The sequence below is a fragment of the Hyperolius riggenbachi genome, chromosome 5 (genome assembly GCF_040937935.1).
Source record: "Hyperolius riggenbachi isolate aHypRig1 chromosome 5, aHypRig1.pri, whole genome shotgun sequence".
NCBI lineage: Eukaryota > Metazoa > Chordata > Amphibia > Anura > Hyperoliidae > Hyperolius > Hyperolius riggenbachi.
Window position 1 is genome coordinate 386,275,989 of NC_090650.1, and position 13,597 is coordinate 386,289,585.

The 13,597-nt window shown below is 42.7% G+C and overlaps 1 protein-coding gene across 5 annotated transcripts in view; it reads left to right on the forward strand.

Moving 5' to 3' along the window:
* The window catches only part of LOC137517834 (uncharacterized), a 317,340-nt gene extending 304,113 nt beyond the window's left edge, over nt 1-13,227 (forward strand). For all 5 annotated transcript variants that reach the window (XM_068234887.1, XM_068234885.1, XM_068234888.1 and 2 more), the window contains one exon: nt 12,702-13,227. In XM_068234887.1, the coding sequence (XP_068090988.1) occupies nt 12,702-13,165 (464 nt within the window). In that variant the 3' untranslated portion in view covers nt 13,166-13,227. The remainder of the gene's footprint in view (nt 1-12,701) is intronic.
* The last annotated feature ends 370 nt before the right edge of the window (nt 13,228-13,597 follow it).

The following is a 13,597-nucleotide window of genomic DNA, read 5'->3' on the forward strand; positions in this document are numbered from 1 at the left end:
AGAAATCTGATTGGCTGTTTGTGGCTCTGCCCCTTTAGTGAATTGAACACCAGTCACTTAATGACCGACTTTAGCAGGTTTGAGGCCTCTGCCATTAACAGTGTAAGAATGGCAGAAATTTCAATATTCCCCTTGAAAATCAAAAGGTTCATTTTGATTGGCTGTTGTAGGCTCCACCTACTTTTCTGAATATTAATCCCAGTCACCCAGTTACCAACTACAGGATCTCCTTAAAAAATTAGCATATTGTGATAAAGTTCATTATTTTCTGTAATGTACTGATAAACATTAGACTTTCATATATTTTAGATTCATTACACTACAACTGAAGTAGTTCAAGCCTTTTATTGTTTTAATATTGATGATTTTGGCACACAGCTCATGAAAACTCAAAATTCCTATCTCAAAAAATTAGCATATTTCATCCGACCAATAAAAGAAAAGTGTTTTTAAAACCAAAAAAGTCGGGGGGCGTGGCTTCCGATTTGGAGAAGACGGACGCACTTTAGCTGAGCTCCGGGGAGACAGTGGGCTAAAGCGGCTAACGGCAGCAGTTACCGGCGACCACAGCATGCAGCAGACGGAGGAGATGACGCTGGAGATGGAGAGCTCCAAAAAGAGGAAGCAGGGGCTGATAGCGCCGCGGAAAGTCACAGACTTCTTCCAGCCGAGACAGACAGAGCGGGCCCAAGATGGCGGCGATACAGAAGGAGAGGCGCGTGCAGCCCCAACACAGGGCGGTAGAGAGGACTCCTCACTTCCTTCCGAAATGTACAGGGAGGATCACCCGAACGCAGACACATCTCCATCGGGCAGCCCAGCAAAATCCAGGCCGAGAAGAGACTCAGAAAGCGGGGTAAGCGGCGCAGTGCAACCACACACACAGGCAGAGGACATATTCACCTCCATAGAGGCCTTCCCCACCTCAGATACAACAGCAACACAGTCTTTTATCAAAGACATTTTAATTACTTTCAGAGCATCCCTAATGGCAGATCTATCTACTATCACTGCAGGCTTGCATACAGAAGTAGCTGCTTTGGGAAATAGAGTGGCAACTGTGGAAGATAAAATGAGTGAGCTAATCACAGAGCACAATGCTATGGTGGATTCATCTGCCTCACAATCATCTGACATACAGTGGCTAAAAGCAAAGGCAGCAGATCAAGAAGACAGGAGCAGACGCAATAACGTTAAGCTTAGAGGCATCCCAGAATAAGTGCAGATCTCAGAGCTCAAGCATTTCTTGCAAAACCTAACCAAAGCGGTCTTACCAGAAACAACAGAAATAGAGCTCACAATTGACCGTGCCCATCGTCTGCCTAAACCGGCACACTTAGCAGACACAGTACCCAGAGATGTGATAGCGCGCTTCTTATTTTATCACGTTAAAGATGGCCTGGTCAACGCACTACGCAAGTCAGGGTCTCTGCCAGAACCATATAAGAACATACAACTATACGCAGATCTATCAGTGGCAACACTTAACCTCAGGAGAGAGATACAACCGTTCACTAAAGCACTTCAACAACTACAAATAAAATACAAATGGGGATTCCCTACGAAACTGCTTTTCTCCTATCAAAACAAGCAATATGCGATAGCATCTTCGGACACTGGCTTCAAGCTGTTCAAAACCCTCCAAATCCCTGTGCAACAAGCTCCTCCCCCTCCCTTTGCAGCAGCAAAAGCAGCTAAACTATCCCAAAGCTGGCAACGGCAAACAAAGAGATGACTCAATATGAATGCTAATATATGGTAGCATCTATACAGCCCTCTGCTCCCTCTCTCTACGTATGGATATTGAGTTATTTTCCCCACCACCAAATGTGGACTTGGAACTTTGTTCTACATTCCCGAATCAAGGAGCTACACCTCAGTATAGCAACTGATATTACTATAAGTGTTGTTTTTAGGTTAACCAGTTATATGAAGTTTTTGTTGTTCTTCATTATCATGCTAAGTTTCTCAATTAACAGATGGTCCAGGGATATTTCTAATGGTGAAAGTATGTACTGCAGCTTCCTGCGAGTGTTAAAACAATACACTGCGGTTTATATACATGAATGCCTATAAAGATTACTACGATAAATGTTCGGGGACTGCATTCCCCTTATAAAAGATACTCATTGTGGAACGAAATCAAGACGCAAAAAAGCACAAATCGTTTTTGCCCAGGAGACACATCTCCTACAAAAAGATACACACCGGTGCTCTAACATATTATTCCCTATAATATATCATAGCACTTTTGTGGAAAAAAAAAGAGGCGTATTGATGGCTTTCCACAAAGATCTCAAGATTGAGCCCAATAAGGTTATCTCAGACCCAAATGGGAGGTACATCATATTCGTAGGGAAAGTAAACGAGGAACCCATCACCTTAGTTGCTCTATACGGCCCAAAAACAGCCCAAAAAGCTTTTCTACAAAAACTGTGCACAAAAATCAAATCAGTACAGGAAGGTCACCTACTAATTGGAGGTGATTTTAACGCCTGCCCCTCTAAATTAGATTCTTCCTCAGGATCCCCACAGCAAATAATTGACAAACAATTATACTGGAACAATCTCTACCACCCATGGCGCATATTACACACCTCAGAGCGTGACTATACACATTTTTCAAATGTCCATAAATCCTACTCTAGGATAGACTTATTTCTCACCGACAAACTATTACTACAGAAGGTGATGGATTCCTCTATTGGCTCCCAAACATGGTCAGACCATGCCCCAGTGCACATCATAATTGATGATAAAACTTCAGTATCCAAACCTTTTATGTGGAGACTCAATTCCTTATTGTTAACAGACAAACCCTTTATGGGAAGGTTAGATACAGAAATACGAGATTTCCTTGATAGGAATAATACCCCGAGTATGCAAAATACTACTATATGGTCAGCACTGAAAGCCTACATCAGAGGCATATTAATCAGACAGGGTGCAATTATCAAAAGAGAGAGAAATAATAAATATGAGTCTCTGTTGGAGCAGGTTCGGAGCAAGGAGGAACTCCATAAACAAAATCCATCTCATCAATTAGAAAGGGAACTCCTCCATCTGAGGCAAGAAATATCAGCCATCCTACAATCCAGATATGACTTAATACTGCAGAAATCTAAACTCAACTTTTATTCTCAAAATAGCAAGGCTGGGTCATATCTGGCAAAACTCATAAAACAGAAACAGCTTAAAACTAAAATTCACTCATTGCAACATCCTATCACAAAGCAAACAATTTCTAATCCAAAACAAATTGCAGACGTGTTCAGTGAATACTACGCAAACCTATACAATTTAAAAGACGATCCCATACAGTCCAACCCACAGACAAAACTATAACAGACTTTCTAAACTCTATAGACCTGCCTAGTCTAACTACTCTACAAGTAGACCAACTAAATACCCCATTTAGCATTAAAGAAATTAACGCAGCTAGACCACCCTAAAACGGAACAAGGCCCCAGGGCCTGATGGCTTTTGCAATGAGTTCTTCCTTGCTCTAAACTCAACTCTATCTCCAATGCTATGTAAACTTTTCAATGAACTTGCCTCACAGGGCCATATGCCAGGTGAATACCTAGAAGCCACCATAACGGTGTTACCCAAACCAGGGAAAGACCCAAGCCTCACAACCAACTACAGGCCAATCTTGTTACTAAATACCGACGTGAAATTGTATGCGAAATTATTGGCCACAAGACTAATGCAGTATACCCCGTTCCTACTAAACCATGACCAGGTCGGATTCACAAAGGGACACCAGGCATCAGATGCAACCAGGCGTATGGTTACAAGTTTAAAACACATAGAGCTCTGTCGGACGCCTTCATTGCTGTTAACACTTGACGCGGAGAAGGCGTTCGACAGAGTTCATTGGAAGTTTCTTGAAGCCACTCTGATTAAATTTGGGTTCTCGGGAACAATAATTTCAGCCATTATGGCCCTATATTCCGCCCCCTCAGCCCGGGTGAACGCGGCTGGTTTTATATCTAAAGCTTTTAAGATATCCAATGGCACCCGACAGGGGTGTCCCCTTTCCCCAGTCATCTTTGTATTAACAATGGAAACCATAGCCCAAAAGATCCGCACTAACCCTCAAATTAAGGGAGTTAACACCAAGGGTACTGAACACCTGATCAGCATGTTTGCAGATGATGTGGCTCTCCTGATAACAAAACCTGAATCCTCACTCCCGCATATTATAGAAGATTTACAAAAATTCTCTGAGGCATCTTTATATAAACTAAACCAGCACAAATCATTTATATTGGGGCTCAATATAGCTCATGAGACTGAATCCCAACTTAGGTCAAAGTTTGAGTTCCCATGGGCAAGGGGAGCAGTATCATATCTTGGTGTTCAACTAACGGAAATATCGGCTGATCTATTTAAATACAACTATATACCCCTCCTCACAGACATCCGTAAAGAGTGCTCCAACATGGCAAAATTTTGGCTTTCCTGGTCTGGACGGATAGCAGTTTTTAAACTGTTCCTCCTACCCAAAATACTTTATTTTTTCTGCACACTACATGTGCCTATACCAAAGTCTTGGTTTCTAGACATTAAAAAGTGCATAAATAATTTTATTTGGAATGGAAAAAAAATCCGGACATCATTTCAGATAATGACTTTAGATAAAGCTAAAGGAGGCATGGGTCTACCCAACATTGAATTATACTACTACGCATCCAATTTAGACATGGCCAAGCAATGGTGGTCACAGGCCGTAGAAAAACCATGGGTTAAACTTGAATCTCAACTTTTAGGGATCAATCTTAGAGATCTATTAATTAGTATATGTGACGGAACCACTTGCTAGACCCCGACCCGGGTCACTCCGTCAAGTCAACGCTTCCAGAACCTCAGGATCCAACTCAGCTGCAGGCCGGTACTGGGATAAGCCTTTGCATTGGGCAGAACCAATGTCATTAAGCAAGCCCGCACAGAAGCAAGAGACAGCACTCTGAACTTCTGTGATTCCAAACAGTAACTCCTTTATTTAGTCAAACAAGACAATTTATACACTTAACAACACCAGAGCCCCCACCTTTGGGAAGGATTGCCCATCCCATCCATGTGGTACTCACTATACAAGGTTAAACAGTTTATCGTATCTATCTGTACACAATTAGGTCCAGCACCTGGAATACACTACTATACACATCACAATGGCTCCCCACAGAGATAATTCAATCAGGTGATGATATTCCTGGACCGATAGTCTTTTGAAGACACACTGTCTCTAAAGGTGTTAAATGTCTCCAGCCATGTGGGCACCTTCCAAGGGCCTGTGACATCACAGGGCTAAGTAAGTCCGAGATAGCCTGGTGCCAGTGTTTAAGTGAGGACACAGTCTATAATACAGTCTGTAATGTAGAAGCCTGCTTCTTTCCAACCCATGCATGCTTCTCAAATGCATGGGCTGGCCGGTGCATCAGAGGAACGTTGTATATTTATGGGACCCCCAAATTTCCCCCAATCCATTTGGTCATGGCTCACGTGACAGTATATTATTGGGAGCAAAACCTCTGGCAACTCAATATCCCACTATCCAGACTCTTTTAAAGTCCTGGGAATACAATATTAAACATCCTCCACCACCAGACACAAATATAACGGTCCAAGCAAACATCTCAGTCTTAGAACATCTCATACCAGACCTTGATCTAAGGGCATGGAAAAGAGCAGGAATCATAACCCTTTCAGATCTCTTTGCAAACAACCATATTAAAAAATGTATAGACCTGCAGCAGCAATATAGATTACCACAAGCACAAATATTTACATATCACAGAGTTTTTCATCTCATCAAATCTACTCAAATATCCCCCCCTACCCTGCATCATAAGATTGCCACTATGCTAAATTACAAAGGGCACAACCTGGGTGGTATATCAACATGGTATGGCGCCTTAAACGCATATTGCGTATCGCCAATGCATAGATACGCTTTAACATGGTCTTCAGATCTGGGCTGTAATATAACGACAGAACAGCTAATAAAAGCAAGCAAACTATCTACCAAAATTTCCAAATGCAATTCACATTGGGAATTGCTAAGGAAATTGACGCTTAAATGGTATCTAACTCCAAGGCAGATAGGTTCCTTCTCACCCAACAGCTCTCCTATGTGTTGGAAATGTAATAAGGAATTAGGAACATATACCCATATGTTTTGGAGCTGCCCCTTGGTAGCACAATTATGGACCAGAGTGGAGTCACAAATAAGACAGTCCCTGATCCCAGGCTTTCAGCTACACCCTAAATTAGCCCTATTATTAATTGACGTCACAGACCTGCCACCTAATACTCGGCCTGCGATATGCCATCTAATCTTTAGTACACTACACTTGATCACTACAAATTGGAAAAGCTTCTGAGAAGTTACACATACGTCAAGTGATCGCTAATGCCAAACTCAACCTCTCGATGGAGAAGAAAATAAGAGCTAGGTTAGGCCTTAACAGTGATCAATACAACATTCCGACAATGTGGTAATACAAGACAGGGTTACTTCCCGCCTTTACTTCCTGCTTTTCCATGCTCTCGGGTTACTTGGAGCTCGAAGGTCTGTAGTATACAGTATATACTAATCTATAGCGTGAGGCACCATCTAACAAATTTCCCCATCTTAGCAATGTGGTTAGAATAGTAGTTTAGTTTTCTTTGGTTTGTTCAACGTCGCACAATTAATACATCGAATTACTCCTTTTCTATTACTAATGTGCCCAACTAAGACCTAAGACTATAAAGCCATATAAGGCACACGCTTATATCATTGGGTTATAGATATATAAAGTGATGCATAAAAATGTAATAGATAAGTAATTAGATTTACCTATCACCTTTACATTCTAGTTGCAGCTGACTAAAGAAATAGCCAACGGGGGGTATCTAGACCCACTGGATCCGTTGGAACAATTTCTCCCAGACAGCACATTGGCTGGTTACCGACGAGGTTATGTAAATACCAGTTAATAGTTCTGTTCAAATAGCATATCTGATAGGGTGTATTCTACAGTTTGGTATAAGATATGATATAATATTTTAATACTTGGTATAACCCACAAATAACCTGACATTTAAGTTCAGATGATGTATGAAACTTTTATTATTCAAGCATTGTTTTGATGTATAATTTGTTGAATCTTGTTTTAAAAAAAAATCAATAAAACAATTTATGATGAAAAAACCCCCCAAAAAAGTCAACCTTCAAATAATTATGTTCAGTTATGCACTCAATACTTGGTCAGGAATCCTTTTGCAGAAATGACTGCTTCAATGCGGCGTGGCATGGAGGTAATCAGCCTGTGGCACTGCTCAGGTGTTATGGAGGCCCAGCATTCTTCAATAGCGGCCTTAAGCTCATCCAGAGTGTTGGGTCTTGCATCTCTCAACTTTCTCTTCACAATATCCCACAGATTCTCTATGGGGTTCAGGTCAGGAGAGTTGGCAGGCCAGTTGAGCACAGTAATACCATGGTCAGTAAACCATTTACCAGTAGTTTTGGCACTGTGAGCAGGTGCCAGGTCGTGCTGAAAAATGAAATCTTCATCTCCATAAAGCTTTTCAGCAGATGGAAGCATGAACGCACTTTTGAACCAGAAACAGCAGCAGAGGCGCCTGACCTGGGCTACAGAGAAGCAGCACTGGACTGTTGCTCAGTGGTCCAAAGTACTTTTTTTCGGATGAAAGCAACTTTTACATGTCACCCAGTGACCAAGTGTGCCAAGTTTGAGAACCCTGCGATTAACAGTGTAAGAATGGCTGCAGTTTACATTTTCCCATTTAAAATGAATGGCTGAAATTAGATTTGCTGTTTTATGTTCCGCCCACTTTTCTGGATTTGTAACCTCGGTCACCAAGTGACCAACTGTGCCAAGTGTGGGGACTCTGGCTTGACTTCTGTGAGAATGGCAGCTTTTTCCATTTTGTCCATTGACATGAATGGGTAAAATCTGATTAGCTGTTTGTAGCTCCGCCCAGGTATACCGGGGGGATGCGAGACCCCCAGAACATATCATCCCAGGTAGTAAGGGATCTGCATGCCAAGTGTCATTCAAATCGGTCAAGCCGTTTTCGAGTGATCGCGGCACATACATACACACATCCGATTTTATATATATATGAACAAACTATGAGATAGAGTATAGGGGGCGGGGGGGGGGGGGGGGTGACCTGATTGAGTACAAACGGACTTTATTCCAAACATATACAAAACTTTATTTATGTAATTGATCCAAAGTATTTAAAACATGAAAGATAAAAAATCCCCCAAAGCAACCCACCACCCACATCAACCCAGCCCGTTCCACCCCAAGCACTGGCGAACTGAGGGGGCTATTCCAGGTGTCTGGAACCTCCCCCCTGCACTGAGCTGTGTATTCAGCCAGGGAAGCCCGCATAATATAAACAGCCTCATTCTCCCTCCCTTTCTTACTTCTGGTGCCTCCCTCCAGCTAATAGAATGAGAGAGGCAGCCCAGCTTCCCTCACAAGAAGATGCAGCCTGCAGTGAAAGAATGTTGATTATGGAGTCCCGGACTCTCCACAGCACAGAAGTGTCAGACATGATGAAATTAGAGTGCAGGCAAGCTGGTAAATATGCACAGCATGATGCAGAGCTTGCCTGGACTCAGGGTCTGTGTGCAAACATCTGTCTGGTCTCTCCCCATTGTTATAATGACTGCATGTGTGGATAAGGTGTGGATAACAAGCTGAAAAGTTTTTGACAGTCCCTAGACTCCAGGAGGGCTTCTTTCTGACTTGTGTGAGAGACTTACAGGGACAGGAGTCCGATTACAGGCAAGTAGCCTGTGTGATGTGGGACTTCAATACAGATAAGTTCTCTGCTCCATCTCAGGCTATTCTCAATTTCTCCACTCCTCTCTCTGGGCTAGTGCAACGCCAAAATGACAATAGCAATCGCTAGCAATTTGTGAGTGTGATTTTGTGAAGTGATTTTCAGAGCGAATTTTTGAATAAATTGCTCAAAAACATGCTACATGCAGTATACCTGCGATTTTGAAAAAATCACAACGCTGCTGTGGGAACACCCACATAGGGTAACATTAGCCAAGCGCTTTTCAAATCACTGTTGATTTGAAAAACGCTCAGAAGCCCTCTTGGTGTGCACCAGCCTCCTTCATTCACCTTTGTTTCCCTCTTCCCCTAGAGCTGGCTGTGTCTTCTTGTCATACAGGAAAGCTAAATAAGTGCAATCCTGGTGAGGCAAAATATTATTATTTAGTATTTATGTAGCGCCGACATCTTCCGCAGATGTATATATCCCTGCTTCATATGGGTATCGCTTGCGCTATGTAAAACTATGTAGCATATTCCACTGAATTGTCCAAACTAAGTCTATCTCCCGTTCCTCTCTCGGGGAGTTGTTCCAGCGCTGTACCCCGTTCACATTTGCTGCTACCAGAAGACCTCAGAAACACTAGTGTCCTTGAGTACTTCCAAAGATAGGCAGCTCCGTAATACGCCAGCGCACTTTTGTGCATGGGCAGTATGGAGCCACCTGTATTCGGAAGCACTCGGGACATACGTGCTTCTGGACCTTTCAGGAACCCCCCAACCCCCTTGAATATCCTGCGTTTGCCCCTGCCAAGCCCCCCCAAAAAAGGCCACCCACTCACAACCACCAAAAACTCCTATCGGTCATGTGCACATGAGCAATGCTTTTGGCTGCGCAGCCTCTAGTAGTAAGCAAGAGGACCGTTCTTAGTACATGAGATTATAGTGGATTCATTAATTTTGAAATACACTACACTGCCAGAGGGAGTCTGTTGTCAATCTATAAGGTTCCACTGGAAAGCTCCACTCAAATAATGCCTGTAGGCAAACGCCCCAGCATCAAAAAAGATAAAAAAACAAATGATTTCTCCACATAGCAGAGGGTTCCACGTATAGCAAGGCCCGTGTGCATATGCCAACTCGGCTGAGCGGAACGAGATCTTCATATCTCCATGACTAAGGAATCACCACAGCCATGTGTAGCATGTAGCATGGCAAATCTGTTTGTGACAAGCACAATACTGCAAGTAGGCCAATCAGGCAGAATAGCAGAGCAAACAAGGCAACAGTTCAGCATGTATCAATGCAGCACAGCATATGTGAATCATGTCAGGTGGCAAGATGCATAACAAGATCTTCATATCTCCATAACTTGAGAATCACCACAAACAGATATGTAGCAAATAGCATAGCAGGATTTGTATGTAGCAAGCCCAGTGATGTAGCAGGCACAGTGATGCAAGTTAGCCAATCAGGCAGACAGCAGCAGTTCAGCGTGCATCAATATAGCAGAGATAGTGCAAGTCATATCAAATAGCAAGATGCATAAAGTGAAAGTTCAAGCATAGGGAGCATGAATAATATTTCTGTGCAGCCAATTGATGATTTGCTCCGTCAGTATTGACATGTATGCCCTGTGGGCTCTTACTGTGTCTTCAGATGAAATGTTCCAATGGCTTGTGGTGAGGCATATGCAATTCAGCCGAGCACAGAGGTATGGCGTTGAAGAGAGGGAAGCCGGGGGCCCGACTAGACGGCATGGGAGAGTGGTGATAGCATCACCATGATGGAGGACAGCGATTTTATATATAGATTAGAGTATTAAAACAAAAACAAAAAAGTATTTGGCTTGAGGAATGCCCTACAAACAATAGGAAAGGAACACAATTATGCAATGAGTAAAAGTACATCTCGGATCCACTTTAACTCCTAAAAATGTTTTTTAGATATCCCACAGTTTTATGTCATGCTTAAAAACTGTAAAAAGTAGATATATTGTTTTATTTCAGGTCAATGAAACAGTCTAGAGTCCCATGTCTCAGGGGGACAATATGCAGTTCATTTCTCCTTAGTTTTCTCCTAAGTGATATTTTTAAACATGTCAATAAAATACCTTTTAAATCAACAGCAAGCAAAAAAACACTTGAAATCGTTTTTTAATTCTACTTTTTCACCTACTTTTTGGTATTAGAAAATGTATTTCCAAGGAGAAAAACAAAAGTTTGCTTTCTTAACACAGAAAGAATCTGCGATAATTCAGGTTGGAGTGAGTTTGAGATGTCTCCCAGGGCATCACTGCTGACTATATGCAAAGAAAGCAAACTTTTGTTTTTCTTAACATCTTAGTAAGGAGGCTTTTAGGACCATTGTAGTCCCTTACACACTCCAATGAGTTCTGGTTCACTATGAGCTTGCTGGTTAGTCTGTCCCTCAAGGAGAAAACTCAGGAGAAAAAGTGAATTACGTATGGGCCTATGCCTTTTAATCCAGCAGCAAGCAAAAAATACTCAAAATAATTTTGACAGTACTCTTCAATTAATTTTTGATACTTGTTCAATTACAAAGTGCTGAAAAATAGGAGAAAACTCAGGAAGAAAAAGTTAATTGCATATAGGCCAGAACGCTAAAATATATGAACTATTAATCTTTTTTATCTATCCCTTGCATTCAGAAGCCCAGTTCTCTTCCAGGAAAGCATTTTATGGCTGTAATTCCTTATCAGTGAGGGACTACTGTAGTCCGACCTGGTCCAAACTGGAGAAAAATGCTCAGTTGCATAGCTGCATATTAAAGTGTACCTGAGATAACTTCCCCCCAAAGAAATGTTTCACATACCTGGGGCTTTCTTTTCAGGCCGATCGCTTCCTTGCCGTCCTCCCGGGTTGCCTCGATCCTCTGATAACCGGCCCGGTAAATCTGACAGTTGTAGTGAGTCTGTGAATGCGCAGTCCACCAGGCTCCCCCCCCCCCCCCCCCATGTGCTCTCGTCACCAGGAGCGTTCTGTGCCTGCGCAATAGTACAGGACAATGACGGAAGCACTGTGTGTGGGGGTTGGGGGCAGTGGGGCGTACGCCTGTGGCCGGGCCTTACCAAGCGACTACAGGACTTACTGGACAGTCTATTGAAGAATCAAGGTGGCCAGGGAGGACAGCAAAAGTAGCGATCGGTATGAAGGGGGCTGGCGGAAGACCCAGTTATGTAGATTTTTTTTTGGGGGGGGGGGGGGGGCAGGGACATCTCAGGTTTCCTTTAACTCTTTCAGGCAGAGAAAGAATATAACCAACACACCATATTTAGTTCCCTTGAAGGTAGGCACACTTGTGGAGACTGAACCAATAGCCATGACAATGGCTCTAACACAGACTTGAGATGTGTAAACACCCAATTACTGTCGCCCGCAGCCCAGGCCAGGTTCTTGAACAGATGCTAGTAAAATTGGTGCAAAAGTGGAGCAGATGCCAAGATCAAGGATTCTGATTGGTTGTTTTGCTCAAATGCTTCATTTCTATACCTGCACTAGTTTCACTCAAATTTTGCTTGGCATTGGTTTTCATAAACTTTCCCCATTGTTTCTACTGCTGTGCAAGGAAATTGGGAAATGTAGTCTGGCATCAAATTGTTCTTTCTACTTTCGGTGTCACATGGTCACAATCTGGCTGCCCCACCCGCCAGCTGAATCCAGAAAGCAGAGGAAAGGAGCTGTAATGCAGTTGGAAGCTCATTTGGCCCATGGAAAGAATATACTGTACACCATTTTGCTTGTATACACTGCTTATATTCACTTATCGCCCAATTATGGACAGAATTTGCCTTGTTCAGTTTTGGGCTTACCTGGGAATTGCTGTTTTTTACTGCATTTAGTTCAACAACTAATCTGATTTTGATTACAGAAAGCGAGGAGGAGAACTGCTGCAGATGTTCAGAACATTTAGCACAAGGAGACACCATTGTTTCACCTGCTTCTAGCCCCAGATCGCCCATCAAGGTCAAGAAGACTCGGCTTCTGACCGCCACTGGTTCACCCCAAGACCTGTTACGTAGAGATGTCAGGCGTGAAAGTGAACAGACTCCTCCCAGGGCTGTTTTGGAACTCACAGTCATGATGGAGGGAGCTATCAATTCCTGGTGTGGTTGTGGTTGTGGATGCAACTCCATTGCCACAATACCCAAAACAGAAGAGCCGAGTCTTCTGCCTGAAGAAGGCCCGGAGGAAGCACATGAAGAAAAGCGTCTTCGCTGTGCACAAGCATCAACCACAAGGAGACTAAAGAAGAACAGCGTTGTTTGGGGAACCACCATTCCTTTTCTCATTATACTATTCATTGGGATCTTCACTGCTTGTCTGACGGGCTGAAATTCAAAGCGAGAAACCCCATTGATTTGCCTGGCAAATACATGGATTTCACAAATGTGCAACGTTTCCACTTTTTCATTTTTAATAGAAAAAAACAATTATGTGCCAGTCAATTTGGTACATATGCAATTATTTTAGCAAACGTTCCCTTAGCTTCTTATTGGCTTACAAAAGTCATTGGGCTGATTCACTAAATGTAGCGTTACAGTGGCTTGCAAAAGTATTCGGCCCCCTTGAAGTTTTCCACATTTTGTCACATTACTGCCACAAACATGAATCAATTTTATTGGAATTCCACGTGAAAGACTAACACAAAGTGGTGTACACGTGAGAAGTGGAATGAAAATCATACATGATTCCAAACATTTTTTACAAATAAATAACTGCAAAGATGGGTGTGCATAATTATTCAGCCCCCCTGAGCCAATACTT